At 36.0% G+C, this 17,513-nt stretch overlaps 1 protein-coding gene across 1 annotated transcript in view; it reads left to right on the forward strand.

The window, feature by feature from the left end:
* Positions 1-10: 10 nt before the first annotated feature.
* The window catches only part of LOC140159533 (uncharacterized), a 54,216-nt gene continuing 36,713 nt past the window's right edge, over positions 11-17,513 (forward strand). Inside the window, exons 1-10 of the mRNA XM_072183025.1 lie at positions 11-141; positions 3,535-3,782; positions 6,231-6,377; positions 7,293-7,466; positions 7,933-8,104; positions 9,041-9,153; positions 10,123-10,225; positions 10,870-10,966; positions 11,237-11,334; positions 12,700-12,767. Coding sequence (XP_072039126.1) covers positions 3,603-3,782; positions 6,231-6,377; positions 7,293-7,466; positions 7,933-8,104; positions 9,041-9,153; positions 10,123-10,225; positions 10,870-10,966; positions 11,237-11,334; positions 12,700-12,767 — 1,152 coding nt within the window. The 5' untranslated portion in view covers positions 11-141; positions 3,535-3,602. The remainder of the gene's footprint in view (positions 142-3,534; positions 3,783-6,230; positions 6,378-7,292; positions 7,467-7,932; positions 8,105-9,040; positions 9,154-10,122; positions 10,226-10,869; positions 10,967-11,236; positions 11,335-12,699; positions 12,768-17,513) is intronic.

Consider the following 17,513-nt stretch of genomic DNA (forward strand, 5'->3'; position numbering starts at 1 on the left):
ATGAATGTCATGATGTCGCGATGAAAGTGTTAAAATGTCCTGTGATATATTGAAATTTGAAACACAATAAGACCATGTAAACGAGTCAGAATTGCAGAACCACCGCACCGTATTTCGTGAGCTCACACTGGCAACGTTAATGTAAGTCTCGACTGTGCATGTGTGACATAATTCTGACTTCTCTGTCGTCGGTCGAAGTGAGAACTTCATGAACTTGGATGAGCTCAGCTCAGCCTCTGGTCTAGTCCGAATAATCAGACCCAGAACAAAATATTAATTTCTGACATGATCCTGTACTGGGTCTGAACTGTTTCCATATGAAATCTTGATGGCAAATTGGACAATAGAAGCACATGGTTCTACGTGACAGCTTTTTAATCCCTATTCATGAATCATGTTACGTGAATCACGCGTCACGCTATTGACTGTGGACCATTCCTTCTGATACTTGAGTGTTTGGACAAGCGGAACGGTCTTTATCTACCTCTCTGTTTGTAAACAAACCAGGACTAAGGCTTTAAGCCCGAGGAGGTCGAAATCGTCCTCCTCGCCGAATACGAAAGTCAGCGTAATAGTACGGCACTGCCTCTGGTCATGCTGGTCTGGTCTGGTTGAATTGAATGGCTGGGACTCCGGCACTCACTTCATGGGAATTTCAATTGAAACAGCTGTATTCGACCCCCGGCCACCGCACTCCGTGCATCCGCAGGTATACATTCTTGTCGGTGAACTTTAATTTAAGAACACCCCCTTTTGCATCTCATTTCGCAAAGTAATTAATTTATGGCAAAAACACCCCTTTTTTAGTGATTTCGCAAATTATTTGCCCTTCGACAATACCCCTATTTTCCCTAAAACGTGAACGATATTTCTAATATACCCTTTTCTGGCAGAAACGCGTAGGCTGCTCGATGAAAATAGCCTTTTTGTCAATTTCGCGAATCACGTTTCTTCATCTGAAAACACCCCTTATTTCTCACACATTTTCTGATGGTATGTTCCTACGATCACATGCTGATGGCAGTCTGCTTGAATGTAAAAGAACTCACACAACATATGGGAATAATGCCTTCTGCAATTCTGTGCCAGCTCTCTGGAACAAATTACCTGTAAAACTTCATACTTCACATAGTCTGGCCACTTTTAAATCTAATCTGAAAACCTATTTGTTTCCAAACTAAGTTTTTTATTTTTAATTAAGTTGTACATTTTACTGTAGCCTAAGATTTAGTGTAAGTTGTACTTTTAAGATCATTGTAAAGCGCTTTGTTCATACTTATGCTAAGGCGCTATATAAATTCCGTTTATTGTATTGTATTGTATTTCGTGAAATTTTCGACAAGCATGAATACCCGCGGATGAATGGAGTGCGGGGGCCGGGATTCAACGCGTATTTCAAACTACAATGCTGATGCAATAATTAAAATAATACTTAGTTAAAACTATAAAAACCAATCACATGACAAGTCAGAGTTGACATGGCCATGGTCGGTTTTACTTCCCCCGTTCCGCATCACGCACACATGATTGTAGGTATGCCAGGTGAATTCAAATTTGCCATCAAACTGAATCAATTTATATCAAATTAAAGCCCTTGAGTAAAGAAGGCCAAAACTGAAAACCTTTTTGTCACAGCACTTTCTGTAGCAAAGTTTAATACGTCTTGTTAAAGATTGACTTTCATCAAAAAGATTCTGCTAGCAAAAATCCCCAAAACAGCATTTGGGGGGTGTTTCTAGATCTTAGTCTCATGACGATAGCAGCTTTTTTTTAATGGAACTGCTATCAAAACCCTCTAAAATTCCATGTGCGAGTGTCTCATCACCCAAAAAAATCATATATTTGGGTCAAGTGAAGTATAGACAACAAATGTAGGTTTCCTTGAGCTAGCGGTTCTTTTAAATTTCTATGTAAATTTGTATTGCCGGTTTAGCCTTAGGCCATTTTGGCTGACTAGTAAATGTGTTAACTGAGGTTTCCCTCTCATACATGTACATATGTACCTAATGATGACACAGTCATGACAGTGTACGCGAACGGTAGTCGGTCGTCACACCGCGATGTTGTGCAGCTGCGTTCATTCAATTGAAATTCCCAGTATAGTCTCACTCAGTTTGCCCCTCTGTTTGCCTGTTGTCAATTTCCTCCGGGAATTTTCAGAAATGCATGTGTGTACAATATATACAATTAATTTTAAAATAAAAGCTTACTTTAGGGGTTCATTCATATATTTTCATGACTAAACGGTGAAGTGGCCCGAGGGCATAAACAACCGTTTAGTCATGAAAATATATGAATGAACCCGTTCATACATACTAGTACATTTTATGGTTCTTATTTCATCAAAATAATAACAAAAAATTACAAATAACATTATTTTAACAATGAATTTCTTCATTTACCCTGCCAGGTGATCTCACATCTGGAACACGCGGGCATAAACGCTGAATGCTCGGCTCTCGACCAATCACGCGCGCTGTTATAGCGTGTATATGAAATTATCATTCATACATAAATTAAGTTCAATTGAACAGCTTTTTTTTAGTATATTCAATTTCAAGGACATTCTCTGTGATAAAAAGTTACCAATGCAACTTTTTTATATCTTATCAGGGAATTAAGGTGGTATTGGAGGCATTTTGGAAGTGCTCTATGTTTCAACATATTAATTGAGTACATTGTAGGGAAGAGAACACTGATCCATATGCCTTTGTTTGAAGCTAATCGGACATACATACAGTTTTCATATTAAATACATTTTAAATGTCTTTGTATTGTAGGCCTATTGTTTTTATCAATAACCAATACAGTTAATGAGCTATTATGACTTGAAAGTGCTCATTAATATGTCATTTTTGCCAATATGTGACCCCTCGCCACAACTGAGCCCAGATGTGGCCAGTGCCACTATTGAGATATGCTCCATCAAACTTAACAATAAACAATAGGAAACAAAGGTTTTATTGACTGTTTTATTGATTTTTCACTATTTAAATGTCAAGTACTATAGACATGATATACATCATTTTAAAGCTAATTTCAAGCAGAATATTTTGGTTGAATATCTCAAAAATGATGATTGGCGACTTCAGGGCTCAGTTGTGGCGAGGGGTCACATATTTTGCTAAAATCCAATGCATAAATGTTTATAACATTTTTATTTAACAGAATATTGGTTTTAAACTTGGTCAAAGTGTTCATAATGACTTCCAGATAATTTATGCATAATTAATGAGCTAGCTGCCCTAATTTGCATAATTCATTAAAATTTATGCAAATTAGCTCATTAATTATGCAAATATGCAAATTAGGGGGCTGCTTCACTATGTTATACATTAGAACATATTATGTGATGCGATCAAGCAAAATCAGTCGGAACTCGGAAATATTAATTTTGAGATATAGCCAAACAAAGGAAATATTTATTATTACACTCAATAATTAGCTAAATAGAAAACATAATGTTCACCCTAAAATTAATTTGTATGTACAAACATTTCAAATGTTCTTATTATTCTTCTTAATGTTTTTAAGGACCATGACGTAAATTCTGTGATAATGCTACGTGATTTGTACACCATATCAAGGCAGGAAACGTCTGTATGAATACAGCCACAATATTGACTTTGAAAATGACATCAATTCCAACGTTGGCTGAAGTCAGCCGGACCACAAGGAGGAACCGGACATTTGCCGGGAAACCTAGGTCTATCAAGAGTGGAATCTCACTTGTGAAGGTGCCTCCAGTCTGTCATCGATCAGATGCCCTCCTGGATGACCAGGTATGAAAATGCACTATTTGTGTTCCGTATGTTGACAGAGTATATTTGAAAGTGTGTGTCATGACATGTGATTTGTTGCAGTATATGAATCGGCTCTCTGCCACTCTTGAATATGACATCCACATTCATGTGCCATGCCCACATACAAAAAAAAAAACAGTTTAAACTCTATGTTGTAGGCATGATTCTTTTTAAACGCTTTCATTGTTTTCCTTTTTCTCAGGGCTCCTCTTACAGTGAAGCATTTCAGAAATGAAATGTGCAAAAGTACAGCAGTTTGTGATTATTTTAAATATATTATATTCAGTGTTCTTAATTAACCGGTCAGTAGCGTACGCAGGAATTTTTCAAGGGGGGTGTGATGATCAGAAAAAGTACTAAAATGGCATGACAAGCGTATATCGCGCGTCAGGCTTTGACGCCATTAGGTGTCTGAGGGGGATGTGCCCCCTCAGAAGTAGGAAATTTTGCAAAATGAATACCTAATTGAAGTGATTTGGTGGACCATTTTGGTACTATTAGTGTGAAATGACGGTCCACGAAGCCTTTTGTGAACAAGTTTTCCCTTTAATTGTTGGCCTATGATTTATGTTAAACACAAATTGGTAAATGTCGAAAGCGAATGGCCACTTGTTTATCCACTATATGCAGGGGGGGTGTCTGAGGGGGATGTGCCCCCTCATAAGTAAGAAACTTTTGCAAAATGAAGACCTAATTGAAGCGATATGGTGGACCATTTTGGCACAATAAATATTAGTTTCAAAAAGCCCCAAACTTGTGAAATGACGGTCTAAGTTTTCCCTCCTCAGAAATGTTGCAAAATGAAGGTCCAAGTGAAGCCATTCGGTGCATAATTTTTCCACTATTTCATCAATGCAAAATACTGTCTAAATATGCTTTATTTTAACATATTCTTTTGAAAAGCGATTAGATTTAGATTACAAAGTAAAAATCATTTATAGCATGCAAACGGTTTTCAGCTGATAACATGGCGCAATGCGGTGTAAGAAATGCAAAAGCGTGATGATGGGGTCGACAATTAAAACTTTTAAGTACGTTGCTGGGGTGTTGGTGTAAACATGTAGGCCTATATGTCAATTAACAATTAAAACCTTAACGTATACGTGTACGTTGCCAGGGGTGTGATGATGGGGGGGGGGGTGACATGTATCAACAATTAATACATTTACATAATGTTACCGGTCAATACCGGTTATGGGGTGAAATAATTTGTGTGGGGGTTGTTAAGGCTATAGGCCTATGATATTATTGTCCCCTATGCCTTGCTCATCTCCCACCTCTCATCTCCCTCCCTCCCTCACCTCCCTCTCTTTCTCTCTCTCTCTCTCTTCCCCCCCCCCCTCTCTCTCTCTTTCTTTGCCTTTTCTTTTCCCTCATTTTATTTTTTGACAGATCCAAGGGGTGTTTCACACACGTAACACCCCCCCCTGCGTACGCCAATGTAACCGGTAAATTATAAACAGCGGTTAATTAACCCGTTAATTAACCGGTAAGATTGGTTAATTATGGTTGGAAAATATATAAATCCGAGCTCGGAATTCAATATGCCATCATACTGAAGAACATTGTGCAAGTATTTAACATGAGCTGATGAAGTGTGCTTGTCCACCTTTAGCTTTGAAACATTCCATTTTAAAATTAAAAAATTATTTTCATATAAACTTATTTAAATGTCAATTCAACCTGTTTAAAAAAAATTGCACTCATTGACACAGATGCACAATGACACTTAAGTCTGTGACTCGCATAAATTTTTTTATTTTATCAACTTTTTATTTATTGATTGAAACAATCCTGGGCATAAATGGTATAATCTGCTCACTCTGACTGTGGATTTTTGGATAACTTGTACAATGGGTGGGAGGGCCTTCTGCCTGGTTGAAGGTATACAGTGATGTTTTCAGCAATTTTGGTATGTCTATGGGTAAGGACAGGAAAAATATGCGATGCGCAAAAAGCGCCGAAATTTGCACATTTTGGGTCATCAATTTGTATGCGCTCTTTTTCATTGAATTTACAACTGTATGACAAAACAAACGAAAACTTTTCGCACAAAATTTGTCGAAGAACCCTCACCCCCCCCCCACACACACAGATTTGTACATCCTCATAGTCTGCATATATATATATATATATATATATATATATATATGGTCTATAGTGTGCTGCATGACACTCTAGGAGTAGAGAACAAGAAGAAGAATACTATTTTAATATTTCCAGGGAACATTGAAGTGATATGAAAATGTTAAAACTTAAAAAAGCATCAGAACTCAAAATAATTCAAAATTCATAATTAACCTATTTTACCACCGGTTAAATATGATGCGGTTAATTAACTGGTTAATTAACCGGTAAGATTGAGGTTAATTAACCGACTAAGAACACTGATTATATTATTCTTTCTTATTTGATTTGTGACTTCAGATTGAGCTTGCAAGGAGCATACAAGATGAATTACAGCACGCGATGGAATCGTTATCTACCTGTAAGACTGAGAGTGAGATGCTGTATTGGAAAGAACAGGTTGATGATCTGAGAGCCAAGTCAGAAGAAATGGTTCTCATTCTTAAGGTACTTGAAAACAAACAAATTGATTTGATAAAGGATTTTACTTGTCTGCAAGGTGCTATATTACATTAATTTGAAGTCATTTGTTTTACTACACATATAAAGTAAATGACATCAAGTTATTGTCACACATCATGCAAGTGCCACATGAAATACAAATCATGCCAGGTACATATGACTGCAAGTGAAATGGTGAAGAAGTGAAAGATAAGATGATCATTACGGCATATATTATGTTGAACTGGGGCTAGTAGAACATGACCCGCTCAATTGAGAACCTTAGTTTAAAATCAATTATAGGTGATTTTTTCATTGTATATTTTAGTGGTGGTAAATCTTATATATGTAATTGTTCTACATTTAATCTTATCTTACATTTTGAAGGTCCCCCGTGAAGAAATTAATTTCAAAATATTAGTTTTCACGTTACCATAAAAACTCAATAGTTGGCATATGTGCTTATTATCGAGTGCTTTTGAAACATGCAAACATGAAGAGCCTCATCCACAATAGTGTAAAGTGGTTTGAGCAAATCATCGATACACACAGTTACATACAAACAAGTAAACCTGCAAATTTGTGTGTCAACCCCATTAGCTCAGTTGGTAAAGGGCCAGAATTTGGTACAATTTCATGTTTTCAAAAGTGCTTGATAGTAAGCACATATTCTAACTATCAAGTTTTTACGGTATTAGTAATAGTATCAATATTTATTATGTTTTATTACAATCCTATTAATCAGCTATCAAAATAAGAATGATTAAGGCAGACCATTTCAAAGCAATTTTACAAAGGACAGTTGTAAATAGACAGCTTGGCTGATGAAAGAAACATTTTCTTGGATACCAAAAATGGCCGACATCAAAGTTTGGTTCTTTTAGAGGACTGTAATTAACACACCACTGTATATTTCCACAGGTTGTAAACAAATTGAGCAGAGAGCTAGTGTATGCCAAGTTGGAACTGGAGCATGTTACCAAAGAAGGTGGTGATGTGATGCAAATACGTAAGCGTGTAGTATGGTTGGAGGACCGTATGGAAGCATTGCTGAGTCGATATAGGCAGGATGGAAATTCACGCTCAGTTAGTACAGTAAGTGATCCAACAAACTGGGTAATGGAGAATCTATGAGTCGAGGACTCAAAACACATTGAGGGTCAGCAAATGATACAAAAGGGTGTCTTACATGTGTGAGCTTGATGAGGGGAAACATAAAACAACACAGAGGATAAAAGTTGAGTCTTAGCAAATTGTACCATGCAGCATCAATACAAGATATGGACAGGTACAGCAATGTTTCTGGGTACCAATTCATATTGTTTGTGCCCACTTGATCAAGTATGATTATAATTGACTGATTGACCAACCATTTGTAATTGACCTCCATACAAGAAGAAGGTTAACATAATGCATTGGGATGGCTACGTACGGATAGCAATGGTAATTATGAGCTAGCTGGTGAAAAGTCTTAGGACCTGTAACAACCATTTATAAAGTGTATACTTAGGCCTTGTGGTGGGAGGAAATTAAAACTTAATATTATTTTCATCCTATCCAGTCTTCCAGAGAAACATTTGATAATTCTGAATTGACAACACCTGTACCAGCCTATGCCAGTGATCAACAACAAATTGTATCAACTCCAGATCCAGTAGAAGCATGTGATCATCATGGAGGTGGTGATGCAGAGGTTAAAGGTCATTTGGCACAAATAGATCATTTCCCACAAGGTATTTAAATGGTGTATCTTATAAGCTTGACACATGGTTTTCATAAAGAGAAATGATGTAACCAAAGCCCCAAGGTTTTGTAGTGATGGGAATAATTAAATTTTAGTCCAATTGCGCATGTACAGAATTGGGTAACTATTGAAATGGAGGTGGTACTGTGCATTGGGGGATAACTATTAACTATTATCATACATGTAGTTTCATGTGGTTTCCCCTAATTTGAGAAACAAATATACATAGGATGTCCTCAATCTATACAATCGTAGGGAATTATCATCATAAGATCCGGTCTATTCAGTTACTTCTCTGTGACATGAATCCTTGTTACCCTGAGTGATGTTTATTTTAGCAGTGGGTCATCCACTGCTAAAATAAACATCACTTGGGGTAACAAGGATTCCTGTATGGGGAGCAGTGAACTGGATCATCTGTGATCAAACCATCAGTCAAGATGGTGACAGCTAGCTCAAAACTTGTAAGTAAATATTCATATGCTCTTGATTATCTACAACAATCCTACTAAATGAATCTCTTCATTGATAGAGAATTATACTTCTTTTAATTGTTTCATTGCTACCAAGCCATATTTCTGCTCATATCCCATTGAAAGGAAAGACTGTTTGGTTTGACTTAATGTTTTGCAGACTACTTGGGAACTTATCTGAATTTCCCTGACACCACCCAACATACACACCACTTACACACATGCAATACACCCACCCCTACATCTACTAATACACACTCTAAGGAAACATCCCTATGAGGATTATGCTGAATATCAACGTAGAAGAAGTAGAAGTAGATGATTGCATGCACAGGCCTTACACTGCGTACACGCTTTGTAGTACTCTACACAGACGCAACAGATTCATTCAATCTTGGTCATGAATATTACCTAATTTACCTATACCTGTCATTGCTATTTTTACTCTGCAGGTCCAGCCATTCATATGTCTCATTTTGATAATGGAGACTTTGCTGATGATAGCTATAGTGAAGAAGAAGAGGACTCGGATGAATATTCAGCTTCTGCCTCAGATGAGGATGAGGTATGCATGGGAATCATGACTGTGCACAGTAATCAAAGTAATATTTTTTGAGTGTTGTGAACAAAAATCTACATACTGACCTCTTGGAACTATTATGGAGGATTATGTTGAGTATCATTGTAAAAGAAGTAGAAGTGTGCATGGGTTGTTAATTCCTAACAATAATAATTTGTGTCAGTCTCATATAAGTACTCACCATTTTCAGTCTTAAGATCAAATGGTTAAAGTTATTTGGGTATAATTGTGTAAACATTCGCCTATGGCGCACCTGGGCTCCTTTGCCTTGGGGTAAATTTCATGTATAAATAGAGAGCTCCCTCTAAAAGTCAGTGGCGTAACTAGGGTTGGTAGCGCCCGGGGCAAGAAACAAAATTGGCGCCCCTACCTTCCCACCTGAGAATATCTTTTTAAGTAAGGCCGATTTGGCGCCCCCTAGTGGTAGCGCCCGGGGCATGTTGCCCCGCCCCCTAGTTATGCCACTGCTAAAAATCCCAACAAGAATTAAGGTTTTGTGCCCTTATTTTTATTTGCTCATGGTGGGATTTTTATGGGAGGGCACTTTTAGTTTGTGTCTAAAAATCCAGTTATGTCAAGGGAGCCCATATCGCCATTAGGTGAACGTTTACGGTAGATGTCACCATCTTGCCATGAACTAGCAAAAGGTGGAAAGGTTCAAATATTATTACATATCAGGCTTGTTGTTTATAATCTCATGTTTGTACCTTCAGTACTAGCTAGTGTTGAATTGAAAATAATATAGCATCCTTCCATAAGGAAAACACTCAAACATTTGGAAATCATTGCACACTATTCTCAGTATGGTGAATGAATGCTAGTATGCTACACATCACCCAATAGACTCATACTAACCTCTCTTTATAATATGACTGGTTATGATCAATATGACTATGGTTGTTTCATTTGTAAAAATGAACATTTAGAAAATGAATGTTTTGTTTTTTGTTGAAGGATGATGATGATCAGATAGATGAAAAGAGTGGAATTTTCCTAACCGAAGCTACAAATTCAGAGGGAGGAAGTACACATACCCGAAAGATCACATTCTCACCAGGTTTGACCATTTGCTATGTTTAAAAAAAAGTGAACAGAATTTATGCATTGATATATATGTGACCTACTCCATAAAAAAAACAGTTCTTGATACAGAAGGGTCATTTTAATAGTCTTAAAATGTTCAGAATGTTGCCTAAAATCCCTCATAAAAGTCCTTTAACACAAATTTATAGGGGAGATTCCATTTTTAAGTGGACATATATTGGAAATTTCAAATTAACAATTTTCAAGTCCTAGTACAGTTAAAGATAAATCACAGCGATTTGTACCCAACAAATTTTTTTGTGCAAATGTTGGAATTAGAACCGACCAGAAAAGGTCAAAGAAAAAGGTCCCTGATACAACCTAGCTGATTGCAGTGATGATGCTCATTGAGTAGTCCTGATGGTGATGGATGAGTATAGTTTCCAGACTTTATGCTTGCAATTGCAAACCAAACAAAGAAAAAGGTAGCTGCTAAAAAGACTTGAGTACCCTAGTGGCTTAGGGGATATGACTACAGTTATTTGTTCATTGGTAAATGTTTGATAACGTGTGTCCTTTGATAACTTGTCCTGTCATGACTACAGTTATTTGTTCATGTAATTATTAAATGTTTGAAATCCTTTGATAACCTTTCCTGTCTTCACATGTACTTTGTAGATACTACTGTAGAAAGAAATGGTGAACACAATGATGAAGATGAAGATGATGATGAACAAGATGCAGTGACAAAGTACTGGTTGAATCCTCATCATAAGTAAGTGATTTTGAATAATTATATCTGTGTGTATAAACACATCACAGCTATTTCAAGATTTGTGTTCCTGATGATCAAATCCAAGTAAGAATTTGTACACTTCACATTGATTTGAAGGTTATCTACTGTTTTTCCAGTTGAACATTTTAAACTTCAGCGTAATGCACCATATGACCTTTAAGTGGAATTTAATAATCTAGGAATGTAATCAAATTGCTTTGTTGCATAGAGTATTAATCTTATGTTTTATTTCAATCTTTGATATTGTAGATTTGAGTGGAGTGAACAAAGGCAGGTGATCACCAGAGAGAATCCATTGTCGTATCACAACCTAGGTATAGCTGTGCAGTCATCATTTATTGAAAAAGGTACATACTAGTAAAAGTATATAAGTAAACTCCCTTCCACGAATGTTTTGCACTTACCAATGAGTGGCCAAAGCATTCAGAGGGTAAGACATACATACACAAGGGATTAAAACATGGACTCTATCAGGGTATTTGCTATAATTAAAAACAGAGATAAAAATAATTTATCACGTCTGATGTCACTGTCAATTACGATCCTTGATTGGTTAACACAGGTTAATAGCGTGTAAAAGGAAGACAGATCTATCTGGTGCTGATTGGTGAAAAGGAATAGCAGCAAATGGCGAAAAAATTACGTACTTTTACAAGGCAAAAAGCAGCTTTTCTAGGCATTGTTGACATGGTACCTTCGCGAAAGAAAGTTTCCTACTATAAAGACCTAACTTTTGAGATGGTTTGTATGTTTGAAGGTGCAAAATTAACAATAAGGCACCCGGTTATACCGCCGCGTTCAGCAAGTCATCATCACGACACTTGTAAATAAAAACCGTGCTCGAGTTTGATTGACAAATGACGTCAGACGCGATAAAATCTTTTTATCTCTGTCTTTGATAATAGCCACCTGTCCACCTGTCATTTTGGATGGGTAGTTTGCTTATGGGACCGGCAAAATTAATATCTTAAAAATAATGCTTGAATAGGTTCTGTGAACCAAAACAAGATCAAACAAACAAATCAAGGCTGTAGCAATAGCTATTTGAACTGACTGAACTCCCAGAGGGGGCAGAGTTTTTTTTTTCAGGGTTAAATTATGGACAGGCAGTTTGGTAAAAATAATAGGCACTTGTTAAATCCTAGCTAAGACCCTGGACTCCATCATGACAATATCTTGATTTTATCTTTGACCTCTCATATACTCTGAGGTGAGCATAGATTTAATCAAGAAATAATAAAAGCAAGTAAAAAAAGTGGCCAACTCTTGATTATCCATTGAAAATGTTTCTTTGTAACATATTCTTTAAAAACAAATCATTTTTTTGAGAAGATACTCAACGTTAACAAAGGGGACACATCAAAATGTGGTTATAGACAAAACTCCAGATGTATGGTAATGATTTGGAAAATGTGCTGTAAAAGTTGTGAAACTCATGTTGATTGAGGTTAGAAATGTTTAAAGTTAGATGGAAGGAATTACATTAAGGTGGTAATTAGTGTTTGGTGGTTAAAATATGTTCTTATAATTATGTCTATTTATGCAAAGATATGATTTAGTTGCATAAGCATTGGAAGATGGTGTACTGCTCTATTCATCTTGAGCATTTTCAGAATTTGTATGAAAGTTGTGCAGAACTATCCAATTCAAAGTGTTGCACATTTCCTTTACAGATTTTGACACTTAATTTTGTTATTCTATTTGATTTTCAGCTCCAGCAACCCCATCTGATTTGCCTTGGCGGCTAGTGAAAAAGGCCAGTGATATGGGTGATGCTCAGGTAATAAAATTAACAAATTGAGGTTTGTGCTTGTGCAGTTTTTACTACTTAATGCTGCATATTTTGCTTTGTTATGTTTGCAGTTCATATGCCAATAAATAAATGCAATCCTTCCCTTCCCTATTGTCAATTAATAAGGTAGTATTTATGAGTTTTATTAATGACTGTATTAATTAATTTGAGTTTTGTATTGTGGATTAATAATTGATAGAGATATATTTGTAGGTACACTACCTTACACATAGACTGTCCCACAGTCTCGGTTCAGTCCGGCCTGGATAATGGAACGATACATAATTACATAATAGCCTACCAAAATATGCCATAGTCCTTCGCCCCCCCCCCCCCCATTCTAAATACACAGCCCTAAAACAATTCCTCTCTACACAAATTAGCTCAAATTGATGCCACTACACTGATCACACCTCCTATATTGAACGCTAAAATTCAGTGACCGCTCCCCACGCCGAGACTGTTCCGAAGTGTTAGAGATTTCACTTCCAAATATTCGTTCAACGAAGCCCGGTGATTCTGATGTCAATTACTAAAGCCCCGCCCCAGTTTCAATTCAAATATGGTAGCATAAAGCTATGCCGTGGGATGTGACGCAAGATCGGATGGGACACTTGTCATTGCTTGTCAACAACTGAGAGGTATTGAGCTCAAGTGGCACGCGTGTGATATAGACCCATGGTACTCGCAATAATAAGAGGCAACCACTCGACTCGGACTTGGGCCTATTGTCCATATTGCGTATATTATCGCGTGCGGTTTGCAAATGTTTGCACATTATTTAGCTAGGGAAGTCTTTTCAAATATCCCCGCGCTGCCAAGCTGCGTTGATTGGTCGGATACAATATCTTTGTTTTAGTCGCTTACACAAACGTTAATGTAGTGAAAACATGGACGTGGTATATAGAAAGATTGCGTGACTCCAAATCCGGAAAAGTGAACTCCCAGCATTTTGTGGGAACTGGAAGTCAAATTGCTTACAGACTGGGAGGGTCCATGTATTGGGTTGATTTTTAATGCTATGTAATCTACATTACCAGTCGTTCTCCATGGACCCGAGGGAGGGTCTACCTTACACAGTACACCCCCACACACCCTCACAGACATACACAACCCCCCACACCCTACTTACAATCGTCTCTGAATGGGGATGTTGTGTAGGGATATATAAACGGGGACATTACTGTACTTTCTGGATATCACCAACAGGGACTCACTCTCAAAAGCATTTTAGGTTATTTGCAGTCAATTGCACATATTTAGAATATGGGAACAGTTTGTTTGTGTTGGGGTGTGTTTACAAACTCCCCCCACACAAACACACATTTTCAATGGTGAAAATTATGTCATACATTTGCATTCCAAAAATCATAACTCATTAAATATTAGACACCATCTTAATGTGAACATATGCATCCAGAAAACATTTTACATGTGATTATCCTGGTGATCATCATCATTGCTCCTATATATATATTTGTACATTCATATATGTCAATCACATTTATTACTTATATCACATTTATTAGTATTTGTTAATTCTAGTCATTGGAGCTTTATTTGAGAATACATTGTCTTGTCTACATTCATCTAGTAAGTCAGACAACATATTCATTAGATATTTTATTGATGCATCCCATTGTAACAAATCAAGTTATTCTGCATACTTATTTGTTTCTGTACAGCTTTTAGATTTTCAACCACCAGATCAAGTCAATTCAGAAGCACAGAAGTTTGTTAGTCATCCTACAATTCATTTATTAGATATGTGCATGCTAGATTTCTCTAGGATGTGGTGATTCATGGGATCATAGAGTTGCTATATTCTATCATTCAACATTATTACTTTATATTATCATTCAACATGTTCAAGTCATACAACATTACATTATGTTTGAAGCATAGAGACAACAAGATGCTACACAAACAATAATTTCATCATACTGTTGTGTTTTTACAATAAAAATTCCAGAAAATAGAGCATCAAGAAATCTCATCACGAAGGTTTTAGAAAATTGATTTACAAAAGACATCAAACTTTGTTTTAAAACTTTATTAATTTGTTTGATTCCTTATAGTTTGGAATTTCTTTGTGAAACTACATCATCCAAATGTTTATTTATTTTTTGCCTAGTGAAAACATGGACGTGGTATATAGAAAGATTGCGTGACTCCAAATCCGGAAAAGTGAACTCCCAGCATTTTGTGGGAACTGGAAGTCAAATTGCTTACAGACTGGGAGGGTCCATGTATTGGGTTGATTTTTTATGCTATGTAATCTACATTACCAGTCGTTCTCCATGGACCCGAGGGAGGGTCTACCTTACACAGTACACCCCCACACACCCTCACAGACATACACAACCCCCCACACCCTACTTACAATCGTCTCTGAATGGGGATGTTGTGTAGGGATATATAAACGGGGACATTACTGTACTTTCTGGATATCACCAACAGGGACTCACTCTCAAAAGCATTTTAGGTTATTTGCAGTCAATTGCACATATTTAGAATATGGGAACAGTTTGTTTGTGTTGGGGTGTGTTTACAAACTCCCCCCCCCACACAAACACACATTTTCAATGGTGAAAATTATGTCATACATTTGCATTCCAAAAATCATAACTCATTAAATATTAGACACCATCTTAATGTGAACATATGCATCCAGAAAACATTTTACATGTGATTATCCTGGTGATCATCATCATTGCTCCTATATATATATTTGTACATTCATATATGTCAATCACATTTATTACTTATATCACATTTATTAGTATTTGTTAATTCTAGTCATTGGAGCTTTATTTGAGAATACATTGTCTTGTCTACATTCATCTAGTAAGTCAGACAACATATTCATTAGATATTTTATTGATGCATCCCATTGTAACAAATCAAGTTATTCTGCATACTTATTTGTTTCTGTACAGCTTTTAGATTTTCAACCACCAGATCAAGTCAATTCAGAAGCACAGAAGTTTGTTAGTCATCCTACAATTCATTTATTAGATATGTGCATGCTAGATTTCTCTAGGATGTGGTGATTCATGGGATCATAGAGTTGCTATATTCTATCATTCAACATTATTACTTTATATTATCATTCAACATGTTCAAGTCATACAACATTACATTATGTTTGAAGCATAGAGACAACAAGATGCTACACAAACAATAATTTCATCATACTGTTGTGTTTTTACAATAAAAATTCCAGAAAATAGAGCATCAAGAAATCTCATCACGAAGGTTTTAGAAAATTGATTTACAAAAGACATCAAACTTTGTTTTAAAACTTTATTAATTTGTTTGATTCCTTATAGTTTGGAATTTCTTTGTGAAACTACATCATCCAAATGTTTATTTATTTTTTGCCTTGATATATATTTCAAACTCAAACACGTATTTTTCAGTATCTTCCAAGTTTAATACCTAATATTGGAAATAACTAATTTAGCCTATGACGACTGTTTATAATAACCTATCTGTGTGCATATTATCTTATAACATGTTATAATTACTTGTTATTATTACATGTTATTGCATATTTTCTTATTACATATTATTATATTATCTTATTACATGTTATAAGGTCAAGTTTTCCAACACAAATATGGTAATTCCTTATAAAATGACATGTGAATGAAAGAAGCTAAAAACAATAAATTTATTTTCATTCTTCAACCATATCTTAAAAATAAGCTGATGACAGTAATAAAATGAAATTAGAGTAAGGAAAGAAAGATTTTTGATTAAGATTTTCACATAGAATTATCTGAACATTTAAATGAGCTACCAAGTCATACATATGTCATGCTTGCTTTAATTGTGTTTTTATTATTTCACCGCACAAAAACATTGCTTGAAAAGTCAGCTTTCAGTTTTATTGTCTTTAAAAACTTAACAAATTGAATTTGAAGTGAAATTGATTCTTCATAAGATTTTTCATATCCTTATCATATAACTGTTTATTCATGTTCCTATTTATTCCCATTTCTTGGTATTCATTGCAATTCAACTTCAGATGGAAGGTGTAAGTTTGTGTGTCTGCTTCTTTCTTCCGGTGTTACATTACAATGTATAGGTGTTTGTGTTTTGTATCCATGAGTCATGGAAGTAGCATTATCAAATAAAGGTTTCATGCTGTGGAACCAGTTTAGTATAATCAAAGTCAGGGAAAAAAGTTTAGGTGTGACGATCTTGTCCATCAAACTCCAGCACAGCCCAGGATTTATTAGTAAATGCATAACTACAGTGGTGGCTTCACTATAGTTAAGTGATACTAACAAATCGTTGGCCATTGGGAGTTTAATTGACAGGATCTTCAGATTTAAACTATTTTGAAAAGAAGTTGGATCATCCATGTCTGGTGATGCCACATATAGTCGAACAAGATGGCTGCAACTGTCTGGTCAATAATAACAGTTTTGAGCATTTGAAGGCCACAAATGATAATTTCTACAAATCTACTGAGCTTTTCATTATTATGGGGCAGGTTTGCTTGTGTTTATACAAGTACACTTGCATTAATTATTCCTTGACTAGAGAACAAAAGTGACTTTTGAATTGCCCTTCAATGACTCATGAAAAACACTAATGCACCATAGTAGGTGATTTTGTAATGCACTTTTCTGTAGAAGACTCTTTATCAAGTAAGGCACCATGTCACATTATTTTGACACCTATAATGCTCTGGCATCAATGAACACTATGCACTATATGCAC

The sequence above is a fragment of the Amphiura filiformis genome, chromosome 1, assembly GCF_039555335.1.
Source record: "Amphiura filiformis chromosome 1, Afil_fr2py, whole genome shotgun sequence".
NCBI lineage: Eukaryota > Metazoa > Echinodermata > Ophiuroidea > Amphilepidida > Amphiuridae > Amphiura > Amphiura filiformis.